The sequence below is a fragment of the Salvia splendens genome, chromosome 10, assembly GCF_004379255.2.
Source record: "Salvia splendens isolate huo1 chromosome 10, SspV2, whole genome shotgun sequence".
NCBI classification, from domain to species: Eukaryota; Viridiplantae; Streptophyta; class Magnoliopsida; order Lamiales; family Lamiaceae; genus Salvia; species Salvia splendens.
The window spans coordinates 16,520,971-16,540,047 of NC_056041.1; the positions used below are offsets into that span (position 1 = coordinate 16,520,971).

The 19,077-nt window shown below is 41.8% G+C and overlaps 3 protein-coding genes across 3 annotated transcripts; 1 reads left to right on the top strand and 2 right to left on the bottom strand.

The window, feature by feature from the left end:
- Positions 1 to 2,420: 2,420 nt before the first annotated feature.
- Positions 2,421 to 5,888, bottom strand: LOC121752387 (exocyst complex component SEC15A-like). The gene is made up of 2 exons (XM_042147430.1): positions 5,585 to 5,888; positions 2,421 to 4,973 (listed from the first exon to the last, which is right to left on the bottom strand). Exon 2 carries the CDS (start codon positions 4,955 to 4,957, stop codon positions 2,588 to 2,590), a length of 2,370 nt encoding a protein of 789 aa, XP_042003364.1. The 5' UTR covers positions 4,958 to 4,973; positions 5,585 to 5,888; the 3' UTR covers positions 2,421 to 2,587.
- A 4,754-nt stretch (positions 5,889 to 10,642) lies between these two features.
- Positions 10,643 to 12,191, top strand: LOC121752201 (psbP domain-containing protein 6, chloroplastic-like). The gene is made up of 3 exons (XM_042147142.1): positions 10,643 to 10,998; positions 11,469 to 11,785; positions 11,871 to 12,191. Exons 1-3 carry the CDS (start codon positions 10,710 to 10,712, stop codon positions 12,039 to 12,041), a joined length of 777 nt encoding a protein of 258 aa, XP_042003076.1. The 5' UTR covers positions 10,643 to 10,709; the 3' UTR covers positions 12,042 to 12,191.
- Positions 12,192 to 12,195: 4 nt separating this feature from the next.
- On the bottom strand, positions 12,196 to 14,795 carry LOC121752200 (bZIP transcription factor 17-like). Its single transcript, XM_042147141.1, has 2 exons — positions 12,937 to 14,795; positions 12,196 to 12,766 (listed from the first exon to the last, which is right to left on the bottom strand). The coding sequence occupies exons 1-2, from the start codon at positions 14,699 to 14,701 to the stop codon at positions 12,315 to 12,317; spliced, it is 2,217 nt and encodes a 738-aa protein (XP_042003075.1). The 5' UTR covers positions 14,702 to 14,795; the 3' UTR covers positions 12,196 to 12,314.
- Positions 14,796 to 19,077: the final 4,282 nt, after the last annotated feature.

Consider the following 19,077-nt stretch of genomic DNA (forward strand, 5'->3'; position numbering starts at 1 on the left):
ATTTTTAATTAGTTTGCATTTATATATTTGAAAATATTTAAATTAATTAACAAAACAATAGTAAAACCTATAGGGCGCCCCACTGTGGATGCCCTAAGCCGTCACCCAAATTGTTCTTTTTAGTTTTTTTCTATTACTAAAATTTGCAAAAATTCTACTCCATTTGTTTCTTCATAGTTGAGGCAAAACTTTTCGGCACGAAGTTTTAGAAAGGAATATTGGGTGTGTTAAATAAATAAATAAATAAAGTAAGAGAAAGGAAAAGGTAGAGAGAATAAAGTATAAAGTGAATAAAGTAAAGAGAATAAAGTAAGAGAAAGTAAAGTAAGAAAGAGAAAAAAGTTACCATATATGGAAATGACTCAACTATGAATGAACTTCTCGAAATGGAAAAATGACTCAACTATGAAGAAACGGAGGGAGTAAAACTTATCTCTAGCCCTTACAAAACTATGGTTAATTAAGACTAAATCATCAGAAATTGTACGGAAGAAGGAGCTGAATAATCAGAGAATAAAAAAGTGCAAAGGATGAAATTCATATAACAATGGTTACCGATATGAGTGGAGGAAGAAGGTGACTTGAATAGAAAAAGTTAATATTATTATATTTAAAACTTCCTTGTAAAACGTGTCCAGATTAATAAATGTGTGTTATTGTCTATTGAATGAAGCGACGATGCAATAACTTAACTAAATTTTAATTTAAAACTTAGTTTTTCCTTATGAATACATATTCTAAATTTTCTTCTCTACTATAACTTTTTCCTTTTTCTTTGCAAATTATCCAAGTAAACTCAAAATTCGTTTTCATAGTGTCTTTAAATAATAAAAAGTTAAATTTTATCTTATTTTTTATTTTGGTATGTCCACTGTCATTTGTATTTATGGATAATTTTTCACCAAATTTTCTCCTTGTCTCTTATATTTTATACCTATTATTTCTCTTTATCTCTATTACGTTATCAATATTTATTAAAATTTGTTTTGTTCACGATAAGACTATTTTTCGTTGACAGTGCTAATATTCAGTAAAGCCCCTACTAACAAAAAATCCTTCGTCCGCCCCTGATTCCATCTATATATATTATGAATGGCGACATGGGGTTATTCAACATTTTTTGTTTTATTAGGAGTATAATAAAAAGAAAAGGTATGTATATCATTTGATCCATCATATCCACAAATGATATAATGAATGCAAAATACTATAAGCAAGAGAAGTTAATCCAGAATTTACCATTTTTTGAATCCTGATTGGGATCAAACAATATTTTTGTATTAGGTGGTGTTTGCTGACATACTCCTGCTTACATGAAAATCGAGTGATTGGAAAATGCAAATTAATAGTACAAGAAACATAGTGTGGTGGATCTCTTTCATTTCAAATCCCACAACTCCTAGGAATGGTGTGTCGACACAGAAAGAGATGCATCGACGCAGAGGGTGTGAGAGTTTTATCGGCACTGCGAGAGTGTTATCCGCCTCAGGCATTCAGATCATCGAGGGAAAAAGGTCAAGGCCTTAAAGAGATTAGAGACGAACACAACGAAGATTACTAAAATCTACCAGAGGGCTTCCAAGATCCTAGCAATAACTTTTATGAGCTTTCAATAGCAACATGGTGAAGCAGAGACAAAACACTACTACAAACACGACAGCAGATACAGACGAGGCTAGTGAAATGTCAAGCATTCTACAGTTTTGTTTCGTTTCATCGATGCTTCACAGTTCACACAATCAAGTCCAGGAGACCAAAAACATTCTCCTACAGTGGACTACACGAAAAAGCTTCCCAAATAGGCAAATACTCATCAATTCAGATTTCGAAAGGCAACTTTGACACATCAAATCAGAGAGGCATACAGTTTTCAAGAACGCGCACCTGAGCAAATGTGGCATCAAGAAGAAATCCGCTGATAGCAATGTCACCATCACTCGCGTCATTTCATGTGAATGTTGCTGCAGCACATATTGAGATGCATGCAGACAGCAAGCTAACCAATACCAGAACTTAGATAATCATTAAAGAAAGCCAACTAACTAGATTTGGATATTTCAACACGTGCAATTATGCAATTCAAAATTGAAAAAAATGGAAACTATGCCAATGATCTAAGAAGGCAAGAATTTTGCAACTCCATACAAGAATAACTGTCAGAATATTAACCGCTGAGCTTCAAGTTCCATCACTCGATACCTTAAATATGGTAAATCAGTTAACGGTACACATAAAAAGTCTTCACTGACGTGAACGGAAGTTCCTGATTCCTGGCTGTTTGGCTCATTGGTCAAGCACCGGACATCCAGGACGTTTAACTATCTCATCAGTAAGTAACGTGAAAACTAAAAAGTCATCATCAGAACCTTATTACGTATCGTAAAGATTAACTACTGAAACGTAGGATGCAAGTGCACACATAGACCTCAATCATGCTAATTTAGTCAAACACAAGAAAAAGAATAAATAGTCCATGACAAACTATGTTCTGATAAAATATTAGAACGAACTATATAAAGAGATCCAATCAAAGATTTAATGGAATACTTGAGAAAATTTTAGCCAGTCCAAACCATGCAGATATATCTCAGTTGAAATCTCTCAGTCGTTTCTTTAGAACTTCCATGGACTTCTTTCTTGCACTTTGCTTCGAGGCTCTATTCGAAAGGCTGCCAAAGATTCCATCAGCCGAATCCTTGTACTTCTCGCAGATGGTAGCCACCTTTTTATAGTCCAAAGTGTTGTAGTTCTTTTCTCTTATCACAGGATTCATGAAGTTTTCTGGCTGACTGCTTAAGAGGAGGTTGATCAATTGTCTGGCTTCTACTAAGCAGCTCCGGAAGCTCCCGTCACTGTATATCTCATGCAGTCCGGTCGAGTGGAACCTCTCGTCCGCGAAGGTTTCCAACGCCTTCAAGTCCATGTTGATCGACATAACCGCGTTAACACTGAACCTCTTAATACTATCACTGAGGAAAGTCCCCACGATCGAGTTGGATATGTGTTCGAGAGCGCCACTCCCGACTTTGTACAACGCGTCCAAGGGTAGGATCTGCTGAGCAGTTGACATAACCGTCTCAAGATATATCACGACCTCATTGACGTACTCATTTCCGAGCCCCGTCGCCTCCTCGGACGTCCAATTCACGTTCTCCGTGAGTTTCATGAACTCGTCAAGTTTTGAGTTCACCAGAGTGAGAAGCGCCATGTAGGCGGCATCCCTCGAGGTTTTAAGCACGATCTTGGCCGTTAAACCGCATTGTGGCCTGTCAATCAATCTCACGGGGATTCCACATTGCTGAGCAGCGTGCTGGATGAAATAATCACAGGCTCTCTCAAGAACAGATATGTTGGCAGCGATCTGCATTGCCTGGGACACGCCAGTGGTGCTACTGTGGATTGTCCGGAGCAAGACCTCATTCAAGACGTCAATCAAGAGTTTGTCGAGGTACTTGCGAACAAAGTCAAAGTAGTTCATCTGTGCCCCATAAGACAAGTAATTAACTGAATCCTTGATGAAGGATCGGACAATGCGACAGCAGTCGGGCACCATGGAAGAAAATGGAGCAATATAAGGGAATGCCGGCATTATATCCGAGCTTTGGAGATGAAACAGGAGCACATTCGCCTGGTATTCGGACTCCTTCTTCATCACCATCTGCTCATATGTGTCGCTAGCAAATATATCAGTGATCTGTTGCCGACACTCTGCTAGAAGAAGCTCGTGGTATTTTTCACGACTGCTGTTTAAAGTTTCAAGAATCGCAGAAACTTCATAACCATATTGCCTCAGTGTTGCTCCAAAAAGAGTCACATAGTCCTTGACGAGGAGGAGGTGACTCGCTGCATCCATTTGGGAGAACTGTTCCTCTAAGACCGCGGTCACTTTAGCCACAGCCGTTTCCCACATCATGTCAAGCTCAGTTGGCGACAGCAACCCCCCGGCAGTCCTCAAAACCCGATCTTCTACGATGAAATAGCCAGCAGTGTGAGCCAAAAAGGTCTGATGTGATTCAAGAAAAGGCTGGTTTGATGAGATTTGCAAGTCTGATTTCAGCTGCAGCAGACGATTCTTGTAATAATACTCACGAAACTGCTCTTGGATCCCAAGGCAATTGTGGATATGAAATGCTCGATAAAGAGGGGTGAGGTCAAATTTCAAAACAGAATTCCCATCAATATCTTCGACGTCTAAAGCATAGGTGAAATCTTCTATACCCAAGCAGCTTTGCTCCTCAGCTTTCCTTTGACGAGCCAGCATATCCTCTTCCCTCTGACGAGCAGATGCAGCATATTGTATAGCAGTCTGCCCGATACTCTTTGAAGAGCTCCGTATGTTAACTAGCCACTCGTTAACTTCGGAGCACACCTTCTTCTCAACATGAGATTTCAACATAGGTATTCTCCTCTCTATCAGCGCCTTCAAAGCCTTAGCCGGGATACTCTGCAAATAATCCTTCTCAATCAAATCAACAGCTTTCAAAGCTGGATAGAATTGCCCTTCAGAGATGTGATTATTACACTTCACACAGAGATTCAACACTTGCACACAGTACTTCGACATCTTAATGGCGTCAGTCACATTCTTCTTAATCGAATAAGACTCAAGAAGCTCCTCGAGCTTCGTGAGCAAGGCGCTTCCAACTTGCTGCAACCTAGAGTTATCAGTTGACAGCTCACTTTTCAGCTCCTCCGCATCAACCAAGACACCGCGTAGCTCATCGACTGCAACAATAAATTCCTCATAATGGAGCTTGCAAAGCTCCTCGATTTCAACTTCCTTCTTCTTAACCAAGTACTTGAGCTGCTGCAAGAGGGCTTCAGGCTTCCCCGTCTCAAAAGCAAGCCTAACCATCGGCCCCATGTCATCCCCATTGCTTACCAAGGTTGCAAGTACCGAGTCTTCACCCGTGTCCCCACCGTTCTCAGTCACATTTCTCTTATTTCTACCACTCATTTTCTTGTCAAATGACCTGCATTGATCAAAAGTCCATATGCTTTTGAATTAGAACTCCTATTATTGTTCACATTATCATTAAATTCTACACTCCTCTACTTAATACAGTCTGCAAAATTCAAAGAATTGCAATCAACTAACAAAAGAAACAAAGGCAGCGTAACAAGAAGAAACTTAAATAATGCTTCCAATTTACAAAAAAAAAGTTCTAAATTCGAACTTTCTGCATTAATCAAAACCCCAAATACATGCCTCCAGAAACAGAACTCCAATTTTTTTTTACATAATCCTTAAACTGTAAAGGTAACATAACAAGAAGGAACCCTAAGGTTATGGCTTCCAATTTACAAAAAAAAATTACTTTCTAAATCTGAAGTTTCTCACTATAATTGCACACATGGAACAAGACAAATAGCTCAAAAGACCCAAAATGAGTGCCAAATTTGGGACGATACACACAATTTAATATGGGATCCATTTCCATTCAAAATTCTAGCCAATTCAAATTCAAATAGCATAAAACAAACAAACTAAAACAAGACAATCTCAAAGAGCTCCCATCAAAGAAAACAGAAAAGAGTACAGAAAATACTCAAAATTTCCCCAAAAAAAATATCAAATCTTTACCTGAAACAGTTCAAGAAAATCAAAGCCCTCGATCTCAATCACAATCAAGAAACGAATCCCAGCACAGTTCCCTTTCCCTTTAAAAATGCGTGGCGATACCTTCTCTATCTATTTCTTTCTTCGAATGTTAACGCCAAATTGGTGTCGATGTTGTTTATGTGTGTGCAGTAGGAATCAGGATAAACATTCTTAGGCGGATTTTGCCATAATGCAATTTTTGGTATCTGAAGGATAGGTAAAAAATTAAGCAGAGGCGACAAACATTCTTGGATCAAAAAATTAGTCCGTCACTCCCAATCTAATGTTTTTTTTGTTTAATGAGAAAAATTATTTCTTTTTTGTCATTCTTTTTTGCTTATATCTATTCTTTTATTTCCAAATATTAGCACTTTAATTTTGTAGTCGAGTTTGAAACATTTTAGTCTTATGTATATTTGATAGATACTCTTCAATTCATGATCAAATTTGGGTGATATTTTCGATGAGTGTATACTCTTTAATCTTTATAGTAATATTTTGGATGAGCTTCTCACATTATTGATACTCAGTACTTATAACTTAATTTAATGAAGCAATGATTAAATTTGATCTCTATTCATTTATTTTTTATCTATTCATTTTAAGACACTTTCTTAGGAGTAATATTTAGAGCATCCACATCCGTACTCTTTGGCAAGAGCACGGATATAGGCCCAGACTCACTTTTATTACTTTTTTATTTTTTGCTCTTCCTCAAGAGCACAACACTCATATTCATGCTCTTCCGCAAGCACATACTCAAGAGTCCCACAATTCCATTATTTAATTTAAATACTTCAATTACTAAAAATACATTAAAATATAAATATTACATAATTAAATCCCAAAAAATAAAAATTACAAACTTAAAATCCTAAAAATAAAAAATTACATAATTAAAATCCTAAAAAATAAAAAAATACATAATTAAAGGCTAAAAAATAACCCCTTGGAAGACTAGTCCTCCGGCCCTATCCTCAATGTTCTTCGGAGACCCCTATCAATGCCAAATGTGAATCAAGTTGCTCGAGGGTCATATTTGACCTATCGGCCAAATTGAGTTGGGTCAAAAGGGTCCACAACGAGTTGGTGGGGGGTTGAGGTGGCACAAAGGGAGGGGGAGCGGGGGCGGATGGAGTCGCGGCGCTACGGCGGTTGGCCGTCGCCTTCTTCCTTCCTTGCGACCGATGTTGGGAACTGCTCGGGCCGGCGTCGAGGCTACCCAAGTTAGCTTCGACGAGCTGACTAGCCACCTCATCCTCGTCGGCGTCGGATAGGGATACCTACCTCGACCGTTTGCTGGAGGAGCTGGAGGAGGACGATATGCCTCCCCTATACTTCGGATGCACACGGACCTTCTGCCAAGCGCTAAGGTACTTGAATGGTTTGTAATTTAGGGATTGGTAGGTCGCCAAGGCGGCACTGATGATGTCGAGCTCGCTCATGCCGCTTCCCGCCGACCGCTTTTTCTAGAGGTAATACCACAGGAACTTTTGGATTTCTTCGTTGGCTCTGAATATGGCATTGCGCATCATACTCTCATTGCGTTCGATGGTTCCAGCCAGGCGGGTTTCATTGTACCGGCGAGAGACTCGCCGCCAAAACCTATCCCCGCTTTAGTTCGTTAGGGGTGTGCATTCGGGTTTCGGTTCGTTTTTTTGCCAAAATCGAAAAAACAAATTTAGTTCAAAATCCAAACCGAACCGAACCCGAAAAACCGAAAACCGAACTTAAAAAACTGAAAACCCGAACAAAACTGAAAAACCCGAAAAAAAATGAAAAACCTAAAAAAAAATAAATATAATAGAAATATATATTTATATATGTGTATTTTATTTTATTTTATATATACTAATAGAATATTTATATATAATATAAAATTAATAATACATATAATATATATTATATAGTAGAATATATTAAAAGAATATATATATATTATATATAATATAATATATTAAATTAATAGAATATATATATAATTTTGTTTTTCGGTTTTTCGGTTTTTTTTTCTTCGCCCGAACCGAACCGAAAAACCAAAATTTTTTTATTTTTAAAACCGAACCGAACCGGAAAACCAAAAAAACCGAACCGAATTTCAAAATTTCGGTTTGGTTCGGTTCGGATATTCGGTTTCTGATTTTTTTGCTCACCCCTATAGTTCGTGCCAACCTCCGGATCTTCGGAGATAATCAAATAGGCTTTGAATAATTGATCCATCTCCGCGTGAGTGTACGGGGTGCGGACATCACGAGGAGTAGGAAGAGGAGGAGTTTGAGAGCCGCCTCTCCCTCCCGATCTGGGTTTGGGTGCCCACTTGTATCGCCCATCGGGGGCATTTTGGTCGTCCACCGGGTAAGGCCAGTAGCCACCCGGAACTTGAGACCCTTGGGTTTGAAGAGGGGCCGATAATTGCGTTTCCGGACTAGGGAATGGTCGTGAGCCGAACCATTCATGGTTCCAACCGCGGGAGTCAGAGGGGTGATCGGCGGAGCCAAACATTTTTTTTTTGTAAGAGTGAAAGATTGAGAATTGATAAGAGAAGATAAAAGAATTTAGATGAGAATTGTGTAGTGTGGTGTGAAATTTTTTGTGTGGAAGTAGGGGTATTTATAGATGAAAATGTGAATTTTGGGGAAAAATTGAAAAATAAATTAAAAGTGAGGAGAAACGGATATAATTTATTGGGAAGTGAGAAAATATTTTTTTTATTTAAAATTGATTTTTTAAATTAAATTTGATTTTAAAAAAAATCAAAAATGCCCACGGCTTTGCCGTTGGCCAATCCCGTGCCGCCGTGTCAGTCTGCTCAGCGACACAGACCTGCTCGATGCATCGAGCAGCGCCGTGCCAGCGACGAGCAGCGCCAGCGGCACGAACACCGTCCGTCCCTAAGAGCAGCGCTGCGGATGCTCTTATGTCAACTAAATTGGAAGAGAGAGTCAAATTAGAGCATTGGAAGGAGGATTATTAGGCTAAGTTTTTTTCTTTTCCTTATTTTATTTTGAATGAAATGCAGCCATAAGACCATCCACAATAACCGCCCAGCGACCGCCCAGCCGAGCGCCGGCGCTGGGCGGTTCGCTGGGCGGTCTATTGCAGCCGCCCAGCTGCTGACTGGAGAGAGAAACCGCGCAGCGCTGGGCGGTGGCGTGGCGCTGGGCGGTCGGCTGGGCGGTCCTTTCGGCGCTATTGCAGCTCCCGGATCGCCCAGCGCACCGCCCAGCGCGAAAATTAATTTTTTTTTTCCGAAACACTATATATACGCGCTTTGCTCGTCATTTTCATTCGCACCACTTGTTTTAACGAGTACTCTCTCTATCTTTCTTTATGTTCAAGATCAACAACGGGAAATGGATCTCAACAACGAGCCTAGTTCCGGGAGTAGCGGGTCACAAACTCTGTCGATCCCTGTGGGAAGTGGATGGGGTCAGGTGCCCGGGTACTACAACATGTACCCATGGCAGCAGATGATGCCCGGGGCCCCAATGGGGGGAGTCCGCCGGGGGGGTTTCCGCCGATACCGGGGTGGGTACCCGGGATGCAGATGATGCCCGGGGGAGCACCGGCGACACAGTGGACTCCGGGGGTCGTACCGGCTACACAGGGGACTCCTGGGGGGTCCCCGGCGACGGCGGGGGATGTCTATCGCCCTAGTTTTGATTTTTCGACTGGGTCTTCGCACACATCGACCCAAACACCCTTGGGGTTTGATAGTTTCTCCTTGGATGAGTTGGGGTTTGATACTCTCGGAGCTCCGGAGACTCTAGTTCAGGGGGGGGCAGTGCCGGGGCGTGGCGCCCCAAAGAAGAAGGGCAAGAAGAAGGTCGGCGAGTCGTCGCAGCCGGGTGAGGAGGAGGTACGGAGGAGGTGGACGGACGACGAGAACGTCGCTCTCAGCAAGGCGTGGGTGAGTGTTTGCGACGATCCTCTCGTTTCGAACGAGCAACGGATCGTCAACATGTGGGGCAAGATAGCAGTAGCCTACCAGAGATTTTGCCCGGAGGGGAGGCCCCGCAACGGGGAGGATTGCCGGAAGGGCTGGAACCGAATCAGGGCGGCAGTCTCCCGATTTTCGGGTTTGTACTCCAACGCACTCCGCATGATGAGCAGTGGCCAAACGGAGGATGACTGCAGGAGAATAGCGGAGAAAGCCTTCCCAGTGAAGGGTTTATACAAGGACTTCACCTACTGGAACTGCTATCTTGTACTGAGCGAGTCCGAGAAGTTCCGAGTAGGTGTCGACTCTGGCTGGCCGAAGAAGCAACGACTGAACTACACCGGCGATTACAGCGGCAGCAGCGGAGGTTCCCACGACCTCCCCGAGACGACGCAGGAGTTCCCCACGCCGCGTTCGGTCGGTGGCCGACCTCGCCCGATTGGGCGCAGACGCGCTCAGCAGGCGGCGAGAAGTAACGCCGGGGCTTCCCATGAGGTCCAGTCGGCATCCCCCCTTGGCCAATCCACCCAGGACCTCAAATTCTTCGCTCGCGCCCAAACACGCGCTCAGTTGATCAAGACGATGGCCGAATGGCGGGTGGCGACGGATCCCGTGGAGAAGAGCGTGCTTCAAACCTTGCTCATGAGCCTGCAGGACGAGTTGGAGGCTATACGGAGGGAGACCGGTGGCGGCGGCAGCGGCGGAGGCGGCGGAGGCGACGACGATGGTGGCGACGGAGGCGACGGCGACGGAGACGAGGAGTGAATTGTCACTCTTTTTTATTAATGTATTTTTTTTTAAATTAATGTACTTTTTTTAATTTATTGTACTTTTTAAAATTTTAATAGTATTATTAAACTTTTCCCGTATATGTCTCGTAAATTAAATTCCGTATATTGTGTGATTGTTAATTATGTCATTTTATATAATTGTTATTAGTGATGTGGCTGGGCTATTTATGATGTGGCTAGGCTATGGCTGGGCTATTTATGATGTGGCAAGAGGATTTTTAGTGCTGATGACGTGGCAGTGGCTGGGCTATGGCTGGGCTATTCCTATTGTGGATGGTCTAACTTCATCCAAAATGGATAAACAAAATCCAAGACCCATATTCCCAAGTGCCTAACCTTCTTAACATCTCCTTTATCTCTCTCCCAAACCTCAACCATGGCAGCAATTTCTTCACTATTCAGTCCAACTCCATCATTCTCCACTCCTCTCTCCTCCTTCAAACTCTCACCAAAACTTCCCCAAGATTCCAGCCTGCACCTCACTTCTCTCTCAAGGAGAGATTTCTTGAACGGATCAGCAGCTCTACTCCCACTCCTCATCTCTCCTCCGCCGCCTTCACTGGCCAGGGAGGTGGAGGTGGGATCCTACCTCCCGCCCTCTCCGGCCAACCCCTCTTTCGTCCTCTTCTCCGCCACTTCCAAAGACACCCCTGCCCTTCGTGCAGGTAATCTATCTATCCACACACACACATTTGTTAATTTTGTTTACACAAATCTGCAAATTTTATAGTATGATGATATGTTCATTTTGAGGAATGATTTGAGTTTTACTTGTGACATAGTGACTGCTTTTTAAAATCATGTTTGTATAAATGTATATTTTGATTTCAAGACTTAGTTGATAAAGGATGATCACATGTAACCTACTATGTTTGATAAAACTATATGCATCAGTGTTTCAATTTGATGATGAAGTGCAACTTAGTGGATAAGATGCTTCCCGTCCGCCACTAAGTTGGAGGTTCAAATCTTCTTTAACGGCATTTGGTTTCTTGAAAAAATTTCAAGAATGCCTTTCTTCTTCTACTTCTACTTCTTTTTACGTTGTTTCACTTTGTTTTCGTGGTGGTTTCCACGTCTCCCGCATTTGCGTTTATGTGCTGCTTATAAAAACTCTTAATATAGTTGGGTGCAGGAAATGTACAGCCCTACAAGTTCATCCTGCCACCAACATGGAAGCAGATGAGGATAGCAAACATACTGTCTGGGAACTATTGCCAGCCCAAGTGTGCAGAGCCGTGGATCGAGGTCAAGTTCGAAGATGAGAAGCAGGGGAAAATCCAGGTGGTGGCATCTCCCCTCATAAGGCTCACAAACAAGCCTAATGCAACAATTGAAGATATTGGCACCCCAGAGAAGGTCATTGCCTCTCTTGGCCCTTTTGTCACCGGGAACACTCTAGACCCCGACGAGCTCGTCGAAACCTCCATCGAGAAACGAGGCGTTCAGACGGTATCTCCTCATGATGAATCTTTGATTATGATTCTCTTGTGAAGTTGAAAGATTTCAAGTGTTTTTGCTTCTTGTTTTGTTGCAGTACTACAAGTATGTGCTTGATACTCCATATGCTCTCACGGGATCGCACAATCTTGCCAAGGCGACGGCGAAGGGGAACACCGTCATCCTCTTTGTCGCCAGCGCCAACGACAAGCAGTGGCCGTCATCAGAGAAAACCCTGCAAGCAATTCTTGATTCCTTTGAAGTGTAAAAAGCCTTTGATGTCGGAGAAAAGAATACTTCAAACCTTTCTTCTTTTGAGGTGTTTTGTTAAGCTGTCACTCAAATATATGTTTTGAGACAACTTACATTGACAAATTTTCATCAAAATAATCCAATAGATGGTTGATTTGTGAAATAAGTTATTTGTACAATCCAAGAACTAAGTTATTTGTATAATACATGGGGAATAAGTCATTTGTACAATCCAAGAACTAACTCACTGGAAACAAATGATTTGTAAAACACTGGCCCTATTTCACTATCAAGTAGCTACTAGATAAGGAGCAGAACTCTTAAACGGAAGGATGCATGAATAAGTGACATACTTGACGCTGTCAATCAAGACAACGACAGAAATTCTCTGGTGGGACTTCTTCCCCATCACACCATCCATGTCAGCCTCACCCGCCTCTCTAGGATCAACGAGCACAGAAACCACCATCGAAGATGAAGAACTGATACCTTTCAAGTTCTCTTTCTGTGAATTTCTTCCTTTGTGTGGTCTGGAAATGTTATGAGAGGATTCAGGAAGTGGTACTGGAAGACCACGAAGGATTCTACGACTCATTGCCTTGTTGATGTGTGTGAGGTTGTGGTTTTGCTGTTCGGATATGTTTCTGGCAGTGGTGGCAGAAACTATGGCTCCTGAGGTAGCAGTCGGCGATACATCAAACTGGAAAACTTCAGTACACATACCTGAGCTTAACATTGGCCCTGAAAATGGAGAATACGAGAGCTTGTATTACTCGAGAAATAAGGTAACCAAACAAGTTTTCCAAGCATAAGAAGAAAAACCCGAAAGGAATAAAGAAATATGGCTCAAGAATCATTTTGAACATAGTGCGTGACTGAGGTATCACAGGTTGAGGAAAGACGATAGTTACCAGAAAGTCCTTCACGAAACCATTGCTGAATCTTGACATCTGGTTTCCTGATATCCTTGTCAGCCGAGCCAGAACCAAGAGCCGGTAGTTGGGGACGCCTAGCACCATCTATTCGGACACCAGGAACCGCGCTAGAAGGAACTAGAGCTCCGGAAACTGCACTAGCAGTCTCATCACCACCAATCTTATGAGAGGACAAGGCTTTATCACTCGCCAAAACTGAATGTATAATCAAGTTACCATCTATCTTAACAAGCTTATCATTTCTGGGGACATATAACGACGCAACAAGAGGCTCACTATCATTACGGACCTGAATACAACCATCAACAATAGGTTTATCATGACCACATCGCAAGCTTCTATTACTGTATCTTCCATCAGCCTCACTCACATTCACCATCAAAACCCTCCCATGTTGTTTCTCATAGAACCCACCTCCAGCATAGCTTTCCCCACCTTTTAATGTCTCCCTGACTCCTCCATACCTCATGTTGACCATCGTTGCCAAAACTCCAAATAACATGATGAAAAACAACAAACCAAGAAAACTGATGCCAGCAACCTTTTTCGTCTTTAGCCCCGATTGTTTCTTGCCCTCGGCCTTCTTATTTAACTTGGGCATTTGTGATGCTGGCTTAGGTTTCAACTTAGGGATAGGCACCAAAGGCACTTGAGACCCTTGTGGTTTCACCATATAAGGTGGAGCATACATCATCCATGGATACATCACCGCTGGATACATCCCAGGAGGAGGAGGCGCCATAGGCGAAGGTGGGACTGCACCTCCACTCATTTGCTGCCGGAGAGTCGCATTTTCCGCCATAAAATACGAAATCTTCGAGTTTAAATCTAGAATCGTCGAATTCATCATCTTCACCTTCTCCTCTAACTCCTCAATATAATTCTTCTTCCTCTGTCTTGATAATTGGGCACTCTCTCTATTTCTTATCAACCTCACCTTCCTTTTCTCGTCGTCATCGCTCGCCTCAACATTTGGCTTAATTTCTGAGTTACAGTTAGATTTTCTAAGCTTAATCCTGGAATCCACATTATTATTAGGCAACTCTTCACAACCCTTTTTCCTTTTCAACATAGAGCTACTAACATTGATTTTAGGTGGCTCTATTTTCTGATCAACAACACCAATTCTAGTCGACCTCTTATTCATATGTGGAGAAGAACTCACCGAATTTGCAGCACGATCATTGGAGTCCTCAGAGACATTAGAGCCGCAATTCCCCGAAGCCCTAGTTTCCGGCGAAGGACAATCCGACACGTTCAATCCACTGCCGCAATTCTCAGAAGTTCCTCTATTCGATCCGTCCGATTCTGATGGAATATTGAGATAGCCGGAAATCTGATGAGACTCCAATTGCGACGACCCGAAATCGAGAACCCCGGAGCCATCGGAGCTGTGATCGTCCGAACCGCGACGCACTTCTGGACAATTTGTCTTGAAAACAGCGTCCAATTGGTTGGCATTCGGTTGAAATTGCGGGAGATTCGCTCCGTTTCCGAACTCCTGAAACTGCATAGGGAGGAGGTCGTCGAGCTCTTCGGAGGAGGGAATGTAGAGATCTTCGAAGGAGAAATCCAAATCGAAATCGTCGACAACATGATTGTCACCACCAATGGCGCCACCATCATCGATCAACTGCTGGGAAAAGAAGGCGGAGTCAAACGGCGGAACCGAAAGGCCGTAATCCAAATCAGTGGTATGTTCGGGCGGAAGATCGTCGGAAATCACAGTGGCGTCGGCCATGGTTTTTGAGTTTTTGAGAATTTGGAGAAAGAATGGATTTTTAGGGTTGAATGGGGGATTTTAAGTGATTTGGAAGGATTATCTTGTTGACTCGGGTTTTACATTTCTCACGCTCTTCAAAAATTACTAAATTAGTAATGGTGTGCGGGCACTTGTATTAGAGCATCCACAACCATGCTCTTGTCAGCGGCACGATTATGGGTTCGGCCCCACTTTTTCTACCTACTCTCTGGCAAAAACACAACACCCACAGTTGTGCTCTTCCGCAAGGACAAGCACAATTAATTTAAAATTCAATTAAACAATAACATTTCCATAATAATAAAATTCATTAAAAAAATCTAAATAAAATTACAAATGACAAATAAAATAAAAACGACATAATTAAAAGCCTAAAAATTAAAAATTACATAATTAAAATACTAAAAATTAAAAAAACCACTACTCGTTGCCGAATTTCATCCACATGTGGTTGATTAGGTCTTCTTGTAACTGAATGTGGGTTCGGGTATCGCGCATTGTGTGCCTTGTCTCGATCCTCTGGCCAACCGTCGTATGCTCACCTCGGCGTGGGGGAGACCTCGTTGTTGAGCTTCCGGCTTCATCCTCGTCGTAGAAGCTAGCTGCCCTCGGCCCTTCGTCGACTATAATCATGTTGTGTAAGATAATACACGTGAACATGATGTCAGCGATATTATTCACGTACCACAGCCGAGCCGGGGCCTTCACAATGTTGAATCGGGCTTGAAGGACCCCGAAGGCTCTTTCGACGTCTTTCCGCGCGGACTCTTGACGCTGCGCAAAAAGAACCCGTCTCGGGTCGTGCGGGTTGTGGAGCGTCTTCACGAACGTCGACCACCTTGGGTAGATACCATCGGCGAGATAGTAACCCATGTGGTATGCATTTCCGTTGATGGTGAAGTCGATCGCCGATGCTACACCATTCATCACATCATTGAAGAGTGGTGAAGAATAGAGCACGTTCAAGTCGTTGTTGGCTCCGGCAACGCCGAAATATGCATGCCAAATCCATAGGCGGTAGTCGGCGACCGCCTCAGGGATAAGTGTTAGGCCGCTGCCTTTGTGACCGCTTAAGTGTTGCCCCCTCCAAGCATTCGGGCAATTCTTCCACCTCCAATGCATGTAGTCAATGCTGCCAAGCATTCCGGGAAAGCCATGGACTGATTCGTGAAGATGAAGCAACCGTTGGCAATCATCGGTGCTGGGTGCCCGAAGGAATTCATCCCCGAAAGCTGAACGAACGCCCTCGCAAAAATTCTTTAGACAAAGGATTCCAGTGGACTCACCGATATGAAAATACTCGTCGAAGATGTCGGCCGTTTGCCCAGTAGCGAGTTATCGGATGGCACACGTACACTTCAGCAACGGCGTGATACTTTGCCGACCGGCTGCATCTGGACCTGTTTGGAAGAATTCAACACGTGCGGACAATGTGTTGACAATTCGCATGAACAAGCGCTTTGACATGCGAAAACGGTGCCTGAAGTAATCTGCCGGAAACCGCGGCTGGTCGGCAAAGTAGTCGGCAACGAGCCTTTCGTGGGCTCCCTCCCGGTCACGATGGATGTAGCGGCGACTTGATCTAGTTCGTTGAGGAGGAGGAGCGGGGGTATTCGCCGCGACATATGCTTCGTAAGCAGCACGATGTTGTTCGTAGTATTCTTGTTCTTCGCGCTCCGCTTCCGCCATAATATGGGTGAAATCCATTTGAGGTTTTGAGTGAAGGATGAATGTGTTGATAGTTTGTATGAGAATTATGAATGAGAGATGAATGAGAGATGATTTGATGTGATAAATGGATGATGAATGTGTGTATTTATAGATGATTTTGGGGAAAAAATAAAAAAAAATCAAAAAATTTCAAAAAAATGGGCAAAAAAAACGGCCATATTTTTGGGATTTGAAAAATATATTTTTTTTATTTTTTTATCATTATTTAAAATTAATTAACGAATTTAAAAAAAATTATTCAAAGGCAACGGCTATGCCGTTGCCCAATCGTGTGCCGCCACGTCGACTGCTCGCTGGCACGGCGCTGCTTGATGCATCGAGCAGCGCCGTGCCAGCGGCGCGAGCGCAGCGGCGGCGAGCCTCGTCCTTGCCGTTGGCACGGATGGCGGCCTTCTTCCCCACCACCGTTGCGGATGCTCTTATGAGAGTAACCATAATAATTAAATACTCACGAAAACTTTCCAAATTTTATTTTTTTACGAATACTCCCTAAACTTAGCAATAATATTACAAATTTAAATCATTTTTGAATTTTTCTACCGGCAACAAAATCGGTTTGCACTTTCATTTGCTATTACACATATAAAGCATTAGCAATAGCAATATCATTTCCATATGCCACATCATTAAAGCCTTCCCACATCCCGGTCATTCTCTACCCCCTTTCCACAATCTTCGAAAAAGCCCTCTAATTTATTCTATTTTTAATTGTTGGTGTTTATCAAATATTAAAAAAAATGAAGTGCAATGAGTTATATATATATATATATATATAGGAGTTATATATATAAAGTAGAAATTACAAAAAAAATTACGGCTCGGCGGCAGTCGCTCAGTACGCTATAGGTGCCGAGCCAACACCTACTGACCGTCGAGCTCCTCTCGGCCTAGCCCGTGCTATCGGTGCCCCTCCCCTTCCCCACTGCTCGGTTGTTGCAATAGGGGCCCTTTCCGACCGTCGTCCCACTAGGCAGTGGCTAGGGACCCTATTGCTAATGCTCTTAAGATATGGTTATCATTTGAAAATTATAGTATGCGATTATAAAGTCCTTAGAAGCCAGATAAGGTTATCCATCTAATTTGAATGTAACTGGAAAAAATCCATTTTTTCTCTACGGTCGAAAAAATCCAAATTTTCTACGTTTGAAAAAATCCAACAACTATTTAAGTTCGTAATATTATATGTCAAGTTCAAAGTTTGTGGGAAATATTTTTTTTAAAAAAAATCGTAATATTATGCGTCAATATCCCTTAAATAATCTAATATTTGGATATCCTAATTTTTTTAAAAAAAAATAAACATGGTGCTGATCAGTAAATTACTAAATAATCTATAATATTCGTTATTCTGCATATTATGTCATTTGATCATTCTTATCAATGGCTTCATTACATCTACAAGTCGGAAATTATAATCAATTATTTTGCATGTTATAAATTCACAAGACCAATATAATTGGCCTGTTATTCTTATCATTGTCAATCAGTGCTCATATAATTTTACACCTTGTTTAATGTCGTTTTCCTTCAACTGGAATATCATTATCATTTATATTATACTAGTATATCATTCTTGCAATTAACCTATACTTCCTGTGTCAACTATTTTTATTCTAGTCCATTTCAATAAAATAGTTCACTTCTGTTTTGAATATTTTTTTTAATAAAATATAATACTTTAATCATTTTTCTTTCTACTTCTTCTATATTATCAATAATATATTAAAACTCATACGTATAATCCAAAAAAATGTCTATTTTTATGGAGGAAGGAAATGTCATAATTCCTAGTATTATTTTATGTCCATCAAACCTAATCATTTATTATGTACACAAATATTGTTATCGATACATACCAATATCAGTATTCTTATTACCATTACCGAAAAAAAATCTATCATTTTTTATGTTATAAGTACTAAACATTTAGTTACTAATATGATCACATGTCCCATGACACTCTGCACAATTGATTGACGGCAAAGCTGAAAGAAAAAAAAAACCATTCGTAATATCATCAATCATATACAGTGAATTAATTGTTAATATTGATTTCAGATCTTAAATTAAGTATATTCCTTCATCGTGGGATACCAAATTCGTTGTATTTTTCACCATTCAAAATATATTCCAATTAAACAAAATCCAATTATTATTAAAAAAAATAAAAATCATCCATTAAGAGCATCCCCAGTGGTGCGGATGTCCCGGCAGACATCCCCGCGGACATCCCAAAAACACCTTCTGCCACGTCATAAGGACTTCCCACTGCACTACCACGTCATAAGGACATCCCACTGCACAATGGCAGACATCCCGACGGACTTCCCACAATAATAAAAATTTACAAATTCACAAATTCACCAAATTAAACAATTTACAAAATTAAACAATTTACGGAATTAAAATTTCGACACAAATACTGAGAAATTGCAACCACTTTATTTTAAAAAAAACATACATAGTACAAAAAAAACGTACATAATTATTAAAAAAATTTAGGTAGTTAAAAAAAACCGCCGTCTCACTCCTCGGATTCCTCGCCGCCAGTACCCTTGTCGTCCCTGCCGGTAGTCCCCTCGTCGCCACTCTCCGCCATGTCTCCCAACCCCAAATCGCGCCGC

Bases quoted from the DNA above. Each gene is read 5' to 3' on its own strand.
- LOC121752201 (XM_042147142.1), top strand. From the start codon at position 10,710: ATGGCAGCAATTTCTTCACTATTCAGTCCAACTCCATCATTCTCCACT. The intron at 10,999-11,468 runs GTAATCTATCTA...AGTTGGGTGCAG, and splicing joins CACCCCTGCCCTTCGTGCAG to GAAATGTACAGCCCTACAAG. The intron at 11,786-11,870 runs GTATCTCCTCAT...GTTTTGTTGCAG, and splicing joins AGAAACGAGGCGTTCAGACG to TACTACAAGTATGTGCTTGA.
- LOC121752200 (XM_042147141.1), bottom strand. From the start codon at position 14,701: ATGGCCGACGCCACTGTGATTTCCGACGATCTTCCGCCCGAACATACC. The intron at 12,767-12,936 runs GTAACTATCGTC...CTCCATTTTCAG, and splicing joins GTTTCGTGAAGGACTTTCTG to GGCCAATGTTAAGCTCAGGT.
- LOC121752387 (XM_042147430.1), bottom strand. From the start codon at position 4,957: ATGAGTGGTAGAAATAAGAGAAATGTGACTGAGAACGGTGGGGACACG.